General features: G+C 39.8%; 1 protein-coding gene across 2 annotated transcripts in view; it reads left to right on the forward strand.

Annotated features, from left to right (window-relative positions):
- Positions 1 to 2,127: 2,127 nt before the first annotated feature.
- LOC103177860 (fibronectin type-III domain-containing protein 3A) overlaps positions 2,128 to 21,263 on the forward strand; it is a 38,249-nt gene continuing 19,113 nt past the window's right edge. Inside the window, exons 1-5 of one of the 2 annotated variants that reach the window (XM_042340636.1) lie at positions 2,128 to 2,158; positions 16,898 to 17,032; positions 17,662 to 17,737; positions 18,771 to 18,847; positions 20,747 to 20,984. In XM_042340636.1, coding sequence (XP_042196570.1) covers positions 16,925 to 17,032; positions 17,662 to 17,737; positions 18,771 to 18,847; positions 20,747 to 20,984 — 499 coding nt within the window. In that variant the 5' untranslated portion in view covers positions 2,128 to 2,158; positions 16,898 to 16,924. Of the gene's footprint in view, positions 2,159 to 4,127; positions 4,264 to 16,897; positions 17,033 to 17,661; positions 17,738 to 18,770; positions 18,848 to 20,746; positions 20,985 to 21,263 lie in introns of those variants that run through there. The other variant, XM_007892230.2, reaches the window with a different exon arrangement.

Raw genomic sequence — 21,263 nt, forward strand, 5'->3', positions numbered from 1 at the left:
GAGAGGATGGCTAAAGCCACGGTCAAAAAAGGGGGGTCTTGAGTCATGCCTTGAATGAAGGAAGGGAGGGAGCAAAGTGAAGGGATTGTGGGATGGAATTCCAAAGAGTGGGGACAGAGAGGCTGAAAGCTTGGCTGCAGATGGTAGGGCGAGTCGGGCGGGAGACATGAAGCAGGCCTGGGCCTGCTGGATGGAGGGAGTGGACAGGTTAATAGGGGGTCAGCAGGTCAGAGAGGTAGGACGGGGCAAAGCCATGGAGTGCCTTGAAAGTGAGGACAAGGATTTTGAATTTTATCCTCTGAGGGATGGGGAGCCAGTTGAGCCGGGCAAGTGTGCGGGTGATGGAGTAACGGAGCCTTGTGCAGGAGAGGACACGAGCTGCAGAATTCTGGATGATCTGCAGCTTGTGGAGGGAAGAGTTGGGGAGGCCGACAAGGAGGGAGTTTCTGTAGTCGAGCCGTGAGTTGACGTATGCGTGTATGAGGGTTTCTGCGGCCTGAGGGGTGAGACAGTGGCAAAGTCAGAGAATGTTGCGAAGGTGGGTAGACGGCAGAGTGGGCTGTGGCATGGATATTGGGGAGAAAGGACAGTCATAAACACACACGCATGCAGAAGAGATGCACTCGCACAGACATTCACAAACAAATGGAGAGAAACGGACACACAGACGCACTCACACAGAAACTCCCCTCCGTCCCCCACACCCCCCCCACACACAAACACATAGAGAGAGACGCACACAGACAGTCAATAAATAACACACACACACAGACACACAAACAATCACAACAGCGGGGCCTCCAAGTGGAATGAAGCCCATTTCCCAATTGCACCGCACACGCTTGTCCGGATTCTCTCGGCTCATAGCGACGTCGGGTAAACAGCCGGCAGAAGCCCCGGGGCCAGAAACCTTTATAGAGGAGGCACTGTTTATAGCGGCCGCACTTTTCTGTTGGCCCAGGTGATACGTTGTACCAAGAAACGTGTCACACCAAAACTGCACATATAATAAACAAGTTTTTATAATAATAATAATTCTTCCATTTGATATAACGCTTTCTCGTGTCGTCGAGATTTCTCAAAGCGCTTCACAGGAGGGTGGTGTGACTCGTAATGTATTTTGTTGAACACGGCAGCCAATTTGTGCACAGCAGTGCTCCCCAAAACAGCTATAGAGTGAAGGGCCAATATTAATTCATTCTAAAAAATGTTTCAATTAATTTCAAATTGATAGTAAAATCGGAATGGGACTTGCGCATTTATTCCTAGCAATTGCCACAGTCTTTGTAATTTTTATGGTTTAGCAGGATGTAACTAAGGTATACAATCCTTTACGTATAAAATTACAATGCAAGGTGGCTGGTTTCTTTTAATCCATGTCTCACAATATTATTAAAATGAATAATTGTGGCAATAAAAGATTTTTTGTATCGCTTGAAATGATAATAAATGAATAAATTCCTTTAAAAAAATGCGGTCACTCAATCCGCGACTGTTTGCGGGACACTGCCATGCGCCGCGTTTTGCCCGACAAAATACACAGTCAATTCACTTTACAGTACGTCCCGTGAAGCGCTTTGAGAGGTCTCGATAACGGGCCATATCAAATGCAGGGACCAATATTATTATCATTATTATGATGATGATGACGACGACGACGAAGTCAGGAAAGCGAGCGAAAACAAAACAAAATTTGCAAGGGCAAAAACTACTCCAAAGTGTCTCGAAACACTTGTTTCAGTGGCAGAAAGCCCAGCCAGCAACAGCCAGCCTTCAGGGGGCTGCATGTGGAGAGGTGAAGTGCAAAAAGGAATGGGTTTTGCCAGGACCAAGACCTTGTTTACAGGAGGCGCTGTTCCCACTATCCTCCCTCCCTCCGGGGGGTGGGTGTGTGTGTGTGTGTGTACGCGGAGGGAGGGCGGGCGAGTGATGGTAACAGCGGAGGCAACGCGCATGCGCCCGGGCATTCCAACATGGCTGTCTGGGCCGCTCGGTTCCCTCCGCACTGACTGACGCTGTGGAGGAGGAGGAGGAGGAGGGAGAGAGGGAGGGAGGGAGGGAGAAGGAGGGGTGGTGGTGAAGGAGGAGGAGAAGGAGAAGAAGAAGAAGAAGAAGAGAGAGCAATCTCGAGAGAGAGAGCGAGAGAGAGAAAAAGCGGGTGAGACCTTTGCAGAATCCCTCAAACTTTCGGTTTGAGAGGGAGAGGGTTACTGTAGTCACCTCACCCTCACCCCCTCACCCTCACCCCCTCACCCTCACCCCCTCACCCCCTCACCCTCACCCTCACACCCTCACCCTCACCCTCTCACACCCTCACCCTCAACCTCACCCCCTCACCCTCACACCCTCACCCCTCACCCTCACACCCTCACCCTCACACCCTCACCCTCACCCCCTCACCCTCTCACCCTCACACCCTCACCCTCACCCCCTCACCCTCACCCCCTCACCCTCACCCCCTCACTCTCACCCTCACACCCTCACCCTCACACCCTCACCCTCACACCCTCACCCCCTCACCCTCACCCCCTCACCCTCACCCCCTCACCCCCCCCTCACCCCCTCACACCCTCACCCTCACCCCCTCACCCTCACCCCTCACCCCTCACCCTCACCCCCTCACCCCTCACCCTCACCCCCTCACCCTCACCCCCTCACCCTCACCCTCACACCCCCTCACCCTCACACTCACCCCTCACACCCTCACCCCTCACCCCCTCACCCTCACCCCTCACCCTCACCCCTCACCCTCACCCTCACCCCTCACCCCTCACCCCCTCACCCTCACCCTCACTCCCTCACCCTCACTCACACCCTCACCCTCACACCCTCACTCACCCCCTCACCCCCTCACCCCTCACCCTCACCCTCACACCCTCACCCCTCACCCCTCACCCTCACCCCTCACACCCTCACCCTCACACCCTCACCCCTCACCCCCTCACCCCTCACCCTCACACCCCCTCACCCCCTCACACCCCTCACCCTCACCCTCACCCCCTCACCCTCACCCCCTCACCCTCACCCTCACCCCCTCACCCTCACACCCTCACCCTCACCCCTCACACTCACCCTCACCCCCTCACCCCCTCACCCCCTCACCCCCTCCTCCTCACCCCTCATCCCCTCCCCTCACCCTCCATCCCCTCACCCTCCACCCCTCCCCTCACCCTCTCTCCCTCTCCCTCCCCATCCATCCCCTCTCTCCCTCCATCCATCCCCTCTCTCCCTCTCCATCCATCCCCTCTCTCCCTCCATCCATCTCCTCTCTCCCTCTCTCTCCCCATCCATCCATCGCCTTCCTCCATCTCCATCCATCCCCTCTCACTCTCCATCCATCGCCTCTCTCCCTCCCCATCCATCGCCTCTCTCCCTCCCCATCCATCCCCTCTCTCCCTCTCCATCCATCCCCTCTCTCCCACTCCATCCACCCCCTCTCTCCCTCTCCATCCCCTCCCTCACTCCCTCCCCATCATCCCCTCTCTCCCTCTCCATCCATCCCCTCTCTGCCTCCCCATCCATCCCCTCCCTCCCTCCCTCCCTCCCTCCCTCCCTCTCCATCCTCCCCTCTTCCCTCTCCATCCATCCCCTCTTTCCCTCTCCATCCATCCCCTCTCTCCCTCTCCATCCACTCCCTCTCTCCCTCGCCATCCATCCTCTCTCCCTCCCCATCCATCCCCTCCCTCACTCTCCATCTATCCCTTCTCTCCCTCTCCATCCATCCCCTCTCTCCCTCTCCGTCCATCTCCTCTCTCCCTCCCCATCCATCCCCCCCCTCCCACACCTATCCCCTCCTCCCCATCTACCCCCCTTCCCCATCTAACCCATTTATCCCTCCCCCATCTATCCCCCCATCTATCTCCCCCCTCTCCCATATATGCCCTCCCCCATCTATGCCCCTCCCACATCTATCCTTCACTCTACCTTCTCTATTCCTCCCCCCCGCTCTCTATCCCTCCGCCCCGCTCTATCTATCCCTCCCTCTCTCTCTCTCTCTCTCTTTGTGCTTTCATTCATGAGAATTGGATTCCGTAACGTCGGCTACAAATGCCACGTATACTTTAGTTCGGTTTATCTGTCTGTACCATTCGCACCAAAGCCAGACCTCCCCCTCCCCAAAACAAAAGAGAGACACAACCACTTCGCTCGGTCGCAGCCAAGAGTCGGCTCCAGGAGAGGCTGCCCCTGACTTTGAAGCTTTTGTTTTAGTTTTAATAAGGAGAACGGAAACTTTCGATCCAGGTGGCACTGGGTGCAGAATAGGTACCAGTGTAACTTGTCGGGGTGGTGGTGGTGTGGGGTGTGGGGTGTGGGGTGGGGGTGTGGGGGGAGTCCAATTTGTAAATTTGCTTTCGCTGTGTTTTGCTATTTTTTTTAAACTTGTTTTTTTTTCAGATTTGTGTTCCTTTCAGATCATTATTTTTGTTCGTTTTTTTTTAAGTAAACAAACCCCTCTTTGCCGTGCTGCTTACAGATGTGGCCGCAGTTAAAGAATGAGTTCTGGTTGGCCTGGGGGGGGAGAAAATCCTGTAAAATCATGTTGCGCAATAGTTTATATAACATTATTTGAGGAATCGTGTAACGTTTGAGGGAAAATCTGCTTCCAGCGAGGCCCAAGGGGGGAAATGTTGACTGCTTTATGTACTGTGTTATGGGTGTTCCTCGCTGAATGCTTTTTGAGCAAGAATGTTTTGACAATCTTTGGGGGGAATCATTCTAAAAAGTAAACTTGCCCGCAGGACTAATAATTCGGGGACTGGCTGGCGAGACTATTTAGTCTAAAAAAAGAACGGTTTGTTTTTAATATCCCCAAGTAAACCTGGGCAAATGGAGTTTAGGGTAAATGGAAACCTAACGCACATTTGGCCTCAAGTCTGTTGCTGTCTGTGGAGTTTTGCAAGTTGTAGATCACGATCTTTGGATGTTATGAAGTGTGAAGCAAATAATGGATGCTGTGAAGAGTTGATTTGTTTAATATTCCCACTGGGTTGCCAAAAGTGAGGTCACCTTTTTGGAATGTTCTTTCAATGGAAACCCCAGCTCACCTACTTAATGGATCAGTTATGCTATTCAGCGACAGGTGGGACAAGAAAAGAAGGTAGAAAAGGTGGGATCTTAAAAAAAAATGGTTCAAACGTGGCTCTGATCAATCCTGTTTATAAAACAGATGGAAAGAAATTGTACTTTTTGTTCAGTTTTTTTTTATTGTTTACATAGTGAATGTCAATGACATTGGAGGTATAAAGCCATGTTCCAGAGGCTAATGCTCTTATTTATTCTGCTGGATATGAAGTAATATCGCTTCGTACAATAGTGATTAGGAGCTGGAAGGCTCATTTATACTTCCTTTTCTTAACTACATTCAGTAAAGCATATGCCAAAACTCAGTATTATTTTTTTAATGTTGAACAATAATGTTAACCTCTTAATTGCTAGTTAAATTACTGATACTGACTTGATGTGATAACCTGCTGTACAATACATAGGCAACGAATATAAATTAGGACAACATTCGACTTGACACTGATATCCTTTTCCAGCCCCGATCAAATAGCTTGCCAACACTGTTCAGGTTCACTGATTAAGAAGAGACCCTTGGGATGCGGTACTGTGGGGGGGGTGGTGGAGGGGTTTAAACATATTGGGTTTGACTAGTTGCAGGCAATAATGCATGTAACTTGATATGCTTGAACATTTGAAAGTTGGCTGCTGTAATTGACAGCACAATTCGCCATGGATGTAGACACTGACGGTGGTTTGATTCATGAGATTTTTGTCAAGAATACATATTATCTGCTGTTGTAGTCTGAAATGGAGTCTCTGGTGATGAATCAGAAAAGTCTATGAGTACCCCTTCTTTCAAGGAAAGAATAAAATTCAATCCACATTGACCTTGAGAACCTCCCTGGCAAACAACTAAAAACCACAGAGGCAGAAGCTGCCCATCCCCTTGCCCTTTGGTTTGAGGTTTGGGAATGTTAAATGTCTTAAAATTATCAAACCATATCCTTTAAACAAGTTTTCTGAAGGCTTGTTTTCACTTTATATGCACATTGTTGTGTCTGTAAGTTCTATCTTGTTTCAGAATTAGCCTACAGTAAGAAACGTGTGTTAGTTGCTATCATCAGTATGTTATGGAATAGTTACACTCTTGCTGAGCTCCACTTTTCCAATCTGTTGAGAGAGAAAGTCCAGATGAAGAAAATGAAAAGGATGCGAGATGAGAACTTCATAAAATGGATTACTTTGCTGAAATTTTAATGACAACCAAGATCATGTGTTAAAATGTGAAGACTCTTTATGTAATGGGTTGAAATACTGACATTTCAATTCATCCAAAAGTACTCAAAGGAAATCTCTTTAAACAATACTGGTCAAGTGAAACTAAATTTGACTCAGGAATGCTTGTTACTGTTGATGGATGCAAGAGAAAACATGTTTAATTTTTCCCATTATATATTCGGCACCTCTGTGACATACAATCAATGGAGTTAAAAAGCCATTCTTTTCTCAAAAGTCTGAATCTTTGTTTCAATTTTGGTCTAGTTGTGCACAAGAGTATGACAGAAATACTATGCTATTTTCACAAATGTTAGGTTATTAATAACAACACTTGCATTTGTACAGAGCCCCTCATGCAGAGTAGCATCCCAGAGCAGTTGACAGTGGCGTAGCATGATGATGAGGAGGGGCGTGATGATCCTGAAAATGAGGAAGGAGGAAGCAAGGCGGAGGATGATATTTTGTTTACACAATGCATTTGGCAATAAACTGCTGCAATTTTCGTACGTGTATAAATATGGGTTGAGCCAGCAGAGTTTTTACTCAACTTGACACCACCTGCGGTGCGATTTTCATCCGCTGTAGTGCAAATTGGATGCAAATCCCATTGGCCCATTGGGCAGGCATGTACCGTGCTTCTCTCTCTATCTCTTTCTTTTGTTCACCTCCCCTCTCCCCCAAGGTTTGCTGAAGGTACTCAAACAGTCTGTTGGATGGGTAAAGGTCTTTGAAGTGACTATTTAATAATATTTGAAACAGAATGCGCAAAGCATCAAATGATTCATATATAGAACTTCAAAAGGTATTTTTATATTGTGGCCAAAGCTGTAATATGATGGAGGAAATATGAATCACCCAAGTCTACATCATTACACTGCTGAGCATCATTACACAGCAGATGTGTTTGACTTTGTTTTATAATGGTAACATTGCTTAAAAAATGGAACTAAAAAAGTTACCAATAACTCGATTATCTTAGGTGTCCATATACCAAATTAGATGATCTGTAATGTATTTGCTTATTTTGCTTGGAAAAACAAGAAATGAATGACCATCTGAGGCAATGTTTGGAACTTGATAGCGTTGTTGCTTGTAAACTTGCCCCTATGCATCTCTTCCCATAACTCGTAGCCAGGTAACCTCAGGTTAGCTCTTTGGCAGAGTGAGGGTGGTCACTCATGCTTTTCTGGTCCACCTATTGGTATCTGCTTATAGATCAATCCATTTGTGAGATCTATTCCAAGCTTATTCTATTGATTCCTTTAACTTCTCCTGTTGAATTTTTAATGAAGTTTACCAGGAATATGATAGCAGGTGTGACATTGTTTAAACTGCTTGTCTGATGCATCCAGTCACTTATAATTCACATTTGAAATTCACTGGTGTTTTGTTTTTGCAATTTGGCTTAATGCAAGTCATTTGTTGCTAGATTCATTGAGCTGAAATGTTAACCTGAGTAAATTGACCGCTTTAATGGACCATTTAAAATTGAGCCCAAACAGCCACATATACATAATTGCAATACATCAAATTCAAGGAATGCTTTATTGATGAAACTATTTCTTTAGCTGCAAAGTTATTGATATAAAATTTAGGGCACTGTATTTAATTACCAATTAAGCATGATTGGTGTTTTATTTTGTTATAGATAACATGTAATTTCTAAAAAAAAATGTTTGTACAGGCTTGTTTTGGTGTATTATATGTCCTTTTTTAATGCAAAAAACTGTAGAGATAGTGAGCCACATAAGTTTCACGTTTTTCTTCCTGTTGATGTGAAATTCCAATTTCACCTCCAAAGAATCTCACTGGAAGAGAGGTTGTGGGTTTGATAACCGTTTAGACGGTTATAGTGGTTGTCAAAGATCGAATGAGGTCAAAGATATAGCTGCAATGTAACAGTGAGAGGCAACATTTATTCAAATTCAGTATTGGTGATAGTTAAATAGAACAATAAATTAAAGCGAATCTATCAAATACTTCTTGGGTTGAGGCTATAGTGCTCTAACTTATTTAGTTGTTGGGCACCAACATAGTATAGCATTGACCTTTACAGTAGTTCATAAGTTTTTTTTCTTTTAACTTCTTACTACCTGTTTTTAGGTTTCAAATAACTGTTTAACATTTCATCAGTGTTCCTACTATTCTGAAGAACAAATTTGCCAAGTATGTTTGCAAACAACTAAAAGTCACCGTGTAACTACAATTTTCATTCTTGTGATACATCAGAGTGTACATGAATCAGCATGTCACTGTGACTGTCAGTTTGATCTTTTATTACATTTTGCTTGAGCTTAGATATTAGCCTAAGGTGACTAAGGAAATTACTTACATTTTATTTAGCTTACCTCTGTGTAAACTCTTTAGCCGTAGTGCCACTTTATTTGAATTGTGTATACAGGATATCAGTGTTGTCATTTGCTGGAAACTGCTGCTGACTCTGGCTTAATCTTGTGTGCTCTCTTCCAACACCCACCCTCCACTCCTGGTTACATAAGAGGTACTATACCAGATGGTGGAGATTTGTGTTTAAAGCAGGAGGCCGGACAAAGTGAACGTGGTGCACTTTGGACCTTCATGTCCTTTGTAATTGATCAAAAATACCCATAACACACACGTTATGAGCACTTGCACAGCATATTGGTATATTTGATAATTGTGTTGAATGAAAAAAAGCTTCAGTAAATTCAAATTGTGGGAGGGATCAAGTTATTGTTTAATGTTTAGATATTGTGAGACAGTGTTTTAAGAAAATATCTTAAAAAGTCAAATGCAGTAGATTTCAGATGCAGAAGATGATCTGTTTATTTTATGTTATCCTTTTGGAATTTTCAGCCCTCTTTAGAAGAAGCATTTTTTTCCAACTTTCAAAAAAAGGACGAATAAAGATGACGTCTTAAAAGATTCATGATTTATCGCTTGTTTGGTTTCAGTTTTGCCACAGGGTAATTGGATGGAAAGTGTGGTGCTAACAGCTTATTGACAATGGAATCTGTTCAGTACAATGGATGACTTGTCATTGAAAGTAGCACCGTCATAAGTTTTGCTATGTATATAAGAGTTTCAAAAGTAACTTAAAACATTTGTGTGAAGACCACATTTGCAACAACAACAAAATTACATTTATATAGCGCCTTTCACATCGGGAGGATGTCCGAAGGTACTGGGCAACCTTAAACCTTTGATATTTTAGTGGCCTGTTTACATTTTGCTGGCTTCTTTGATGATGTGAATTGGTTGGTCTGACTTGTTACATAGTACTAGAGTGTAAAATGTGGGGTGAGGGAAGAGGGGAATGAACTTGTGGTATTGCTTCTATCCTGTGGAAGCACCGTTCCCATGAGTTGATTCTGACAATTTTATAACCAAAATTTACTTTGCTCCTGGCATGTAGATAACCAAAAAATGTAAACCATGTAGATAACCAAAACATTTTTGATTACCTTGTGCTGTTTCTTGGCTCTTTCATATTTTCTGTTTTTTTAAAATCTGTAAATACCCCAGCCAACCTTTCTGGAGTAGACTGGATTAGGGACTTTTTGGTGAATTTGGATGAGGGAGGAAAATGCAGCACATTCATAACAAGCACTTCATATCTTTAAAATGTAAGTGCAAACACTGCATTCCCATTTGAAATGCACAGCACATCATTTTGTATATAATAAATCTTTGAGAAGAACTACTTTGCCAGTCTGCATGAATTTCCAATCTTGTTCTCTAGCATGCCATGTTAGTAACTTTGATATCAATGCCTGTCCTTTCTATTGAACTCTGCTGTGGTGGCCACGCTGTTAGGAAGGATGCACTTGGTTGCTTTATTTGTCCTACAGATTTGCTGACCCAGTCATCAGTTTGCTGTTGCTGAGAACAGTGGTACAATCCTGATAGAATTTGGACTATGCTTTTAAGATTGCTTTGCTAATATTTTCAAGTAGCCTAGCCTACCAGGCTGTTAAAATTAAAATGGTCCCATAAATGAATTAGTACCGCCCTTGAAGTGCATCCCATCAAGTAGATTGTAGTGCGCGTGAGTTGGTAACAGGAAGGTATGTAAAGTCTTTCCTGTTATATACTCGTACAGACCAAATCCAAAACAAATTGTGTCTGGGTAAAGATTTGCTTATTAGATTTGCATTAAGTGGATTGGTGGTTCACATCTGGAGCACAATCTATTTCTGAGGGTCATACTCTCTGTGAGAACACAATGCGTCCAGTTTACAAATTACTAGCATAGTGATTGGATGTCATTTTATGGAGCAACAGACAAAATTATAGAATCAATGTCTAGATAATCTGTTCTTGGGGATATGCAATGACCTCATCTGAAACAGTGTCAAAAGCTTTAAAATTGATGGTGTTGCATGATTTTAGGTGAGTGGAGTGTTTGTTCTCTTTTCATTCTGAGCTTTCAAATTACCTGTAGCGATCATAAATTTTACTTTTGGAGGAAGGTGTATTCAAACCATAAAAAAACAGATTTTACCACCATTACAGCTGTAACTTAAGCTTTCACGTTCTGCTTTGAAATTGAAGTTTGTCAACTGTTGCATCCACATAATGCAAGAAACTAGTCGATTGGAAACTATTGTAGTTATTTATGCCTTCGGGGATTGTATGTTCAAGATAAATCGACTGTTGTTTCACCCATAAATATACAATCAATTCACTTTACAGTATATTCTGTGATGCACTTTGAGACGTCTAGAATACGTGAAAAGTGCTATATCAAATGCAAGGATTACATATATATATGTAAGATTGTTGTTTGTAGTTCTTGAGGCACTTTTGTTGATTATTTTCATTGCCCAAAAGACTTCAGTTTGGTTAACTTGGCTCCAGGTTAACTCAAAATTTAAGAAGCCATATGTTTGCTGACACTATATAACACTGCACAGGTTGTCATATGTACTGTTTGAGATATATTGTGACTTGAGAATTTATGGTGGTGTCTGATTAAAATTTTGCTAATATGAATGTTGTTGTTCTGTCATAGCAGGAAATTAGATGAAATGAGCTATACAGCAGAGGGTTAATGATTTTGGAAAACACATTGAAAATTTGTGAAGTTATCTTCTTCAATTAATTTCTCATTTTGTTGTGTACAAAGGTTAATTTTTTTTGGAGGAAGGTGTGAAATGTTGGACATAACAGCAACCAGGTGCAATATATGTATGGTAGTTTTAATACCTTGATATGCTCCAGAATCCTGTTGTTTTAAGTTCAAAGTTCACAGATGTGTTGTCTGTTTCTTAAAGAGGATTCAATTACATTTGATGACTTCTTGACTGACCCAATACTTTCGATCTATAATTGCCTTTTATAAAAGATGAATCATTATATTAAATCCAAGATGGTTTAAAATCCTGGTAACGTACCTCAGAACTGATCACCACTTTATATCACACTGAGCACAGAGTACTTGAAGTTTTGTTGCAGTGACTGGTAAATAGTCACTTGATGCAATTTTTTTGTTTTTTTACACTTTTCCTCGCGAGGACACAAAGGTTTGATCATATTTCATGGGTTCAGTTTTTCATTGCTCAACAGCTTTATATTTTCAATCAAGTAGCAATTGGCTAGTAATGAATCACCATTTATTGTTACTATCGAGATACTGTATTTTGTGGACATGCTACAGGGAATGTTTGAAACATTGAAGTAAAACTGTTTGGAGAAAAATTATTACTCAGCCTCTCTAGTAATATCCATGAATCATTGCATTCTCTTTTTCGAAATGGTATGCAATTCTAGACTATTTTGAAGAAAAGTAGCATGGAATCAGTTTAAGAAAATAATGTTTTACAGAATTGAGGATAAAAATCAAATGCAAATCACAATGGGCTGTGTAAAAGTAGATTGAATTGAGGGTATTGAACAATTACTGTTAAGGACTGCAGGTGGTATGGCAAATATTAATACCAAGAAGTTTCAGATTGAGTTATTCTTAGAAAGAAATAACTTGAATAGCCACTTTTAAAAGAATATATATCTGCTGGGTATTTCCCTGTATTCTCTCTCACCAATTGGAGGAAGGACAATGGTTGAAATGGGTATTTTACAGAGTCATATTTAAAGCCTTCTTGAGAAATAGAAGTTTTATATATAGGAACAGGAGTAGACCCCATTCAGCCCCTAGAATCTGTTCCGCCATTCTATAAGATCATGGTTGATCAGTATCTCAACTCCTTTGCCTCATATCTCTTGATACCCTTATCTAACAGAAATCTATCCACCTCAGTCTTGAAAATTTTAATGGATCCAGCATTCAAGGCCTTTTGGTGGAGGGAGTTCCAGATTTCCATTAGCCTTTGTGTGAAAAAATACTCCTGATTTTACTTCTAAGTGACCTAGTTCTAATGTTTAAAATTTTAAATAAAAAATTATTTCAAGGCATTCCCATGTCTCATGTGCTCTCTATTTTTGCATCTAGTGGCAATACAGTTTGTACATTTTTAATTGTATGAGTAGCCAACCAATACTTAAATACAAATATTAAAATATTCTAATTTTAATAGAACATTTTCAACCTCTTCTGGAGGTATAGAATAAGGATTGGGGACCTTGACTTATTTTTTTCTCACTCTCGTCCCTGGTTTTAAAATGCTGAGACTAACTTTATTCCCAGCTGAGATTAGCTAACTCAGCAAGAGCGGATGCTGTTTTGTTTTCTTAAGAGGATTTACAATTGACCGTAAGTGACCCTGCATATAAGGGCACTTTGAGTGCATTCCTCAACTATTTCATTGAGCAAGTGAGTGATAGCTGGTGGAATTTTTAATTTCTGAGGTATGTATTCTTTATTTTAAAGAAGGGAGCATCAGATGGAATTCTGAATGGTTTTCAAATACCCATGTGGAGTTCTGGCTGTTTTTCCAACTTTTTAAAGAACGTTCAGAGCTAAGCACCTAATGTCATGGGGTAGTCACTGAATGAACATAATCCTTTGTGGATTTCATCCCTAACCTCACATATTTGTTCCTCAAACCCAATTTGCTGTTGCTTTCTAAAGGAGATTAGAAGACACAAAACAAAATAGGTGGAATAAACTTATAATTGATAAATTCGCACAAGTTTGCATGATGCAGAAGTCACAATGTTACTGCTTGTGTGGCTTCTGCCCCACATCACTAGGTACCTTATGGTAATGCGGAACAAACTGCATGTATTTGAAGCTGCTTGTCATTTTTAAAAAAATGCAGAGGAACAATCTTACTCGATTATCGAGGGATTGCTTATTATTCTACAGTAAAACTCGCATAAGTCTGATCTGTATAAATCGTAATTGTGTAAGTTGTATATCTGCCCAAATCCGTTCAAGAGTTTATATTCTATGCAAGTTTAACATAACTCATATTTTGCACAAGTTATATTAAATGTATGGTCCCAATTGATATGACGTATGTGAGGTTGACTGCAATGCCTTGCAATGTGTTCACAGCATCAGACAGAGAATCCTAATCGCTATATATTTATGCATTAAAATATTCTATTACATTGTCAAAACATGTGAAAAGGATTGTTTGTATCAACAGCAAAGAGGTAACACAGGATTTTAAACTGAAGAGTTCTAAATTAGCCAGTACGGAACAGCTAATATGTCATTATGTTTTGCAATATTCTCAACCTGCAGGAGACCTAGGTATTGGAAATGTTAGATTAGTAGCATTTGTGAATAGTTGAAACCCCTTTCCAAGACCCGCCTGCGGTGATAATGACATTGTACAGGTAAGCAGATGTAGAATGCTGTTGATGAACTTTGTAGAAGATTTGCCTGAATCAAGTTAAATGATGGTTGTTTATGGATAGGCACTTGACCTGTATTATTTTGTCCTAAATTTAGAATCTAGGAACCTAAATCTAAGAACTTAAATTTATCATTTTCACAAACATTCATATCTAGGGAAAGAAAAAAAAGTGTGTTTTAATTGTGGTAACTTGTTACAATTGCCATTATGTTTTACAAACAGAAGCCAGAAATGGCTACTCTGCATGGTAATTAATAGCTTACTTATGACAGGACTGTGTTTTACCAACAAATTGTCAGTGTGCTTTTTTTTGCCCTATCTTTTCAAAAGCACACATTTGGAAAGATGTGTTAAGAACATTCAGCTTTAGTTATGCTGAATGAACAGCTGTGCTGGCAGACTGCTTCAGAAAGTTTGTTAAATTACTGCATTTTCTAGCTCAGCTATGCACATCTGTACAATGATCTAAATACTTACATTTTGGCGAGTGTATCTGTGGGCCTGTGCTTTGCCATTTTTTTAATGAAAGTTTTTGCTCCTTTTTTCCTTCAGGACACGCCTATATATATATATTATTCTTTTAATTCATTAACAATATTTTTTGGTGTATATCTCACTTGGATGCAATAATTTTTAAAATAATGCACCCTGTCAAATCTAATGTTACCAATGGAATTTGTACCCACACAATTCTGTTCTTCCTACATTCTTGAGGCTTATTTATGCTAGTAGTGTATATGCAGCTGCTCAGTTTCCAATTTACTCCAGATGTGAACCATATTTGCTGAAAACTCATTTACTCTAAGGTAACAGTTATGGATGTTTATCAAATAATCCGTAAATTAATTTATACAGATGAAAAAATATCACTTGAGGCTGGAGATGTATTTAGTTATGACTTGTATTTTGACTTGTTATCACAATAACTATCTTGATGATTTTGAAGTATTTTGCTGCAATTCTGATTGGCTGTTACCAATAATGGTCTGTTTGCAAGATACATAATTAATAATAATAAATAAATAATAATTTGATCACTCAATTCATGACTGTTTGTGGAACACTGTTGCCTGCTGTGTGTCGCCCACATAATACACAGTCAATCCACTTTACAGTGTATTCTGTGAAGCGCTTTGAGATGTCTCAATGATGTGATAAGGCATTATATCAAATGCAAGGATTATTATTATTATACAATCTCTTATGTCAGGCCCCCAAAAAAATTTTTGTAGCTGATTTGCATCATTGAATACTTAATGCTATTTATGTTGAAATTTGTAAAGGTTGATTGCTGTAGTGGTGGAACAGACAATTCAGTGTAAATGTGACTGACGTACATCCACTAAAATCAACTTCATATTAAAATATTAACCAAAAGTTTTGGCAGCTGTATTTCACTAAGAGTTGAGAAGGACCTCTGTACAGTTCTGCCAAACTGTTTGGGGTTTGGTTTAACAGCTTAGACAAACTTTGTTTGAGAAAGGGGATCAACATTTAATTTGGTGTTCTCTGGAATGTTTAGTTTTCAAGGTGATCTTAGTATTTGTTCCCAAGAAAATAACAAGTACACAATGTTATTTAAAACACAGTAAATTTAGATTGTTGCTTAGTTCTTTGGCAAGGGCTCTAAATGCTGTTTGAGTTGAGTTTGTTTCGATTTAACGGGATACAAAGTTCAATGTGACATAGGACATGGAGTAAGATCTTTTTGAGATTTCATATTGAGATCACTCACTTTTTAATGTGTTTTAGGTTTAGAAATTATTGATTCTGAATTGATATATTCACTGAATGGTAATTGTGCATTGAAGTAGAAGTAACTATTTTCTAACATTTAGTATTTTGGTCGAACTTCACTTTATTATTGTCCACTGAAATATCGATGTGTATGATGCAACTTTGAACACAAAGTTACACATTAGCTATCTGTCAAACATGTATCATTTTTGTTTTCGTAAAAATGTGCTCGTTTCTCTTGAACTCTGTGATCGTGATGGTTACTAATTTCAGAAAAAAACTTTGAACTTAACAATGTTATTTAATTTTAGGCCTAAAAATCTATTAATATTACTGGATTCCCAATAATTGTTTAACACACATTTAAATATAGTAGCAGCAGTATCTACTGCAAATGATAAGGCCTTACCTGCATGTTCAAAGGAACCTGGAAAAGGATCAAGAGGGAGCTCTACAAATGTAGTACCTTTAAAAAATAGTCAGCTGCAGGGATGTGGGGAAAGGGCAACTAAATGGGACTGACAGGATTGCCCTTGAGGGAGCTGGCACCACAGACCTAATGAGCGAAATGGCTGCCTTCTTTGGTTCTGTGAGAACTTGTCTGATTTCCATTTATTAGCTTAAGTGAAGCACCACGATGGTTGAGATGAACTTGTGCATAAAGACCTGGAATCTTTGTGTTGTTCAGCTCTACCTAGGTGATTGAGAAAGCTGCTGCATAAACTGGACAGGCCAAAGAGCCGCCTGTGCATAATTTCTATATTCCACATTTAAGTGTTGGTTAGTGATCTAATTTTATTCCTTGTGAATTATCTTAAAAAATCTATAATGAGTTCTGATAGTTTTTATATGGGAGGTGTGAGTCTGTGAATTACATGATTGAGCTCATCATCCAGGTGGCACAGGTGGAATCAGGAAATATTCTGAACTCAGTGATTCCACTTTTGATCGCTACAGTGCTTAATATTGAGAAACAATGTAGTGTAGATATTGTGGTTGATTGTATGCAGCTGCAATCTCCTTAGAATCCAATAGTCTGCAAAAGCTCGCTAACTTCTGTCATATTTATCTCTGAATTGAGTTTATTAAGTATAATGATCATTTATGTATTAAGCATTGTGTTTCTTTTATAGGGAGAAAGAAGGAACTGCTGTCAATGAATGAATATTCCAGTGATAATGGCAGAGCAGCCTCCACCTGAAACTTCAGCCCTGATGAATGAAGTTCCACTTCTACCTCATATAGTGAATGGGGACAGTTCACAGCAGGTGAGAGCTAAATTAAAAGATTTGATTAAATGATCATTCAAATTTCAAGAAAGATTGGAGGTGATATTTGCCAATAGTAGTATGATATAGTGTGGAGGCCCACTTGTCTCCATTATGGATGATTTGGATTTGTGTTGTGCTACTGTTTTGGGAGAAACTTAATTAATAGTTTGATTTGTGATATCTTAGCTACATGTTGGATTCTAAATCTGTCCAGTGCAGTACCAAATTAGACTGTGTATAATACTGTGGACAGCAGCTACATCTGTTGTATAATTTATATTCATGACTCCTGTATGTTGAGTCTGCAGGCTTTTGAATGTTGACCTAGTTGTCATGGCGACATTAGTAGGAAGCAATTTCAAATGGAATGATTTGATAGAAAGTGTTGTGTGTATCATTGCTTGCTTCTTCCAGCATCCCTGAAAATTACTTAGCTAATTATATACAAAAATTATATTTTTTTAAATCATTAAAGAAATGCGTACATGGAACAGCATCATTGAAGAAAGCTTAGCATTGGGACACGAAGAAACTAGTTTTGTTGAATATAAAAAGCAATTTTTCTTAATTGCATAAAAGAGTTCAGGAAAAATAGGAGATTTCATTTCTGTTTCTCATTTTTTCAGGTTATATTGGTGCAGGTCAATCCTGGGGAGACATTTACAATCAGAACAGAAGATGGTCACATCCAGTGTATTCAGGGTAAGTACAAGTAAATTACAATTTCCTTATTATTCATGATAGTTTATATGAAGAATTAATGTTTATATTTACAATACTGGAGAATTTAGTATATACTCTATATTGTACACATTTTTTTAAAAAAGTTAAAATTAAATTGTTTGAAGTGAAAAGTGGACAATATCAACATTGTAAACTGAGTTTTATGTTGGGTCATAATTAGCGGAAATACTGACTAGCTTCAAAGAGAAATGTACGCAATAATTCAATCCGTTTTTTTATTGCTTGGCAGTGTGATATAGATCCCTGTAGCGTGCATGTTCCTCAAGAAACAAATCCTTGAATGCTTTCCACAATGGTTCCAATATCCTTAATAATTTCTCTGAAACCTATTTTGTATCTAACAATATATTGGTAATTGAACATTTAAGTTAATTTTGCATGTTTCACCCACAAAACACACAATCACTACACTTTACAGTATATTCTGTGAAGCGTTTTGAGATGTCTCAATGACGTGATAAGGCACTGTATCAAATTCAAGAATTATTATATTATGTTTTTTGAATTATGAATAATGTAATCCATGTTTTCATGTCTTTTTTTTCTCCTTTGTATATAGCCTGAAACATTTTGAAGCTGTTAATATCTTGTATATTTTAACCCCAACCCGCTCTCCTCTTGCACCAGATTCAGTATGGCCACTCTAGCTTACTGGAATGATTTGTAGACCAATGTTGATCAGTGAGATTGTATTAAAGTCTGAAGTGCCAGTATTATAGAATCTCTGGTTCAGAATACAATAACGTTTACCACAAAGATGTGAAGGGTGACTAACCTTGCCAACGAATTAAAAACGTTTTACTTATTGTGCAGTAACTTGAATGCCATGTGTAAGGGTTAAAACGTTTTTAAAAAGTTGCAGTGTATAAAACTGAGTCTGGGTCTTTTGCTTTTTTTTTGCTCTGTCTGTCCAGCATCTTGAAAACCTTTTCCCGACATGAAAGGTACTATATAAATGTAATTTTGTTGTTGTTATTTAATGTGTGTGCAGGTCCTGCTCATGTCCCCATGATGTCACCAAATGGCTCCATGCCTCCTATTTATGTGCCTCCTGGTTATATCTCACAGGTACTGTAATTGTTCTCATTTCAATTTTATATATCTAAGAAATTGCCATGTTAATTCAGGTCTGTTGTTTAGGCAAAAAAGAGATATAATGATTATGGTAGACTAGTTAATGAATAAAACCATAAATGTTTTTTTTCGTGGGGTGGGGAGGTTGTGGAAAAGTACCCAAGGCTTATATTAGTCTTTTGTAATAATAGATTTTAATTTGCTCTGGGATATAGTATTTTGTTCATCCGTACTTTTAAAATGTAAAACAGATATAGGTATTGAAAAGTCAAGATAACTGAAGCAGTATTTTCTTTTGGATAACGCAGTAAGTATCTTTCAAAAATGGAAATAATCTTTCTTACTATCAGCCATCATTATGATGAAAGTCACTAACTATATTCAAACTAGTGATAGATGGTAGATTGGTTCTGTTTCAACCTCCTTGATACATCTCGTTAAAGACTTGGAAGCACTCTGTGTTGTATAAAGGAGTGACCAAACAAACTTAATTTTGCTGAAACTTATTATTAACACTTACCTGAAAAATATACTGAATATATGGAACACTTATTAAAGTGGAAGGTATTAAAATTGAAAGCATTTTATGTAACTTGTTTTCAATAGCAATACTTACTCTTAAATCACCGATGAAAGGAATACTTTGAAAAGGGTCACAAAAAGCGTATTTATTCTTCCTCATTCTTTCATCCTCCAGTTACTTGGGGGATGGGACTCCTCCCACTTGACTCCTGTTAAATCCTGGTATGTCCTCCCGACATGAAAGGTGCTATACAAATTTAATATTGTTGTTGTTGTAAAGCAAAGCATTTATGGGTAGGGAAGTCTTAGCTGAACAAACAGCAGTGAATGTTTGCTAGTGTTCACAATGGTAAGCTGCATAATTTTAACTCATTGAGTACCATCAGTACACCCAACCCATTTTAGCCTATGCCCAGGCTATCCCAAATTAGGTAAACAAGATGTGTACCCTCAGAGACAGAATGCATGTTTCGTACCAGACTAATGAAAACCACATATATGTGGAACTCTCAGTAGTTTAGATTGGAGACTACTATTCATTGAACTCTGATGTTTTCTGTGGGATTGTTTTTGGTCTGGTTTGAAATTGCATACTATTAAACTCCTGGACAATCTGAAGCATTGTCTATTGATAATTTTGAGATGAAGGATTTCTGGATCTTAAGGTGCAGTTATTGTAGATGGAACTTTATGGGAAAAAGTTTCAAAAGCATAGTTTATTTACACATGAAATGCAACTGGAAAAACAGCAACAGAATGTGCAAACAGACTTAATATCTATCGAACCTTCGGCCTTGAGGCTACAGGTGCTGCCTGACTAGGTTCTCTCATGCAAGTTTTGTGGCTGTTTACATAACAAAGGAAAGTTGCCAAGTTAACTTAGGGCTTTGCTGCATTGAAGTTGGGTAAGCTTGGACTTGTGCTCAACACTCAGCATTTTTGTTTGAACTATAGTACTTCAAAAAGGAATGCAAGAACTGCAGCCTGGCTCAGTTGGTAGGAATTCCCACCTCTGAGTCGGAGGGTTGTGGGTTCACACCCCATATTGGGATTTGAGGCTCTAGGCTGACATTCCAATGCAATGTTAGGGTGTGCTGCATTGCTGGAGGTGCCATCCTTCAGATGAGATGTTAAACGGCCACTGTTCAGGTGGGGTCGTTAAAAATCCCATGGTACTCTTCAAAAAGAGAAGGGAGTTTGCCTACAAATTACAGTCATCGTGGTTTATAACCTGCAAAGTCCTTTGAGACATCCTGATGTGAAAGGTGCCATTTAATGGAAGGATCATTATTATAAAAATTACAGTTTGAGAAAAAGTGGGCAATAACTTTTATTCATTTTAAAAAAGAGAAAATAATTTCTGTTTTACAGGTAATAGAAGAAAATGGTGTTCGAAGGGTTGTTGTGTTACCACACTCAAGAGAATTCCACCCGGGCAGCCATCCCTCTATGCACCCTCCGCCTCCTCATGTTTCACACTACATGCACCATCATCCTGGTTTAATAGCCCATCCTCATCCAGTTTACTCTCCAGTGACCGGAACAGGGGACATGTCTCCACAGTTCATGCCTCAGCACACTCCTCTGCCTCACGTTTTTGCAGATCAAGGTAAGCAGATGCACCACAAGCGGCAGTGTTGAATTCTGTATGCATCAACATTCCTGTTAAACAAAGCTTCATTTCTAGCATGGTGTAATCAGTTTTGTCTGTTCTCCCTTTTTGTTTGGGGTTCGTATGTACATTTCTTCAGCAACAAACCATGGTTCAAGGAAGGTCAAAATAAACAATTTTATTCAACTGTCAATATACCCTAGGAAAGAATGCTGTATTATGGTAGATAAGAATTGAAAATACTAGAAGTAAAAACATTTTTACATTATAGTGTGA

This window comes from Callorhinchus milii, unplaced genomic scaffold, assembly GCF_018977255.1.
Source record: "Callorhinchus milii isolate IMCB2004 unplaced genomic scaffold, IMCB_Cmil_1.0 Scaffold15, whole genome shotgun sequence".
NCBI lineage: Eukaryota > Metazoa > Chordata > Chondrichthyes > Chimaeriformes > Callorhinchidae > Callorhinchus > Callorhinchus milii.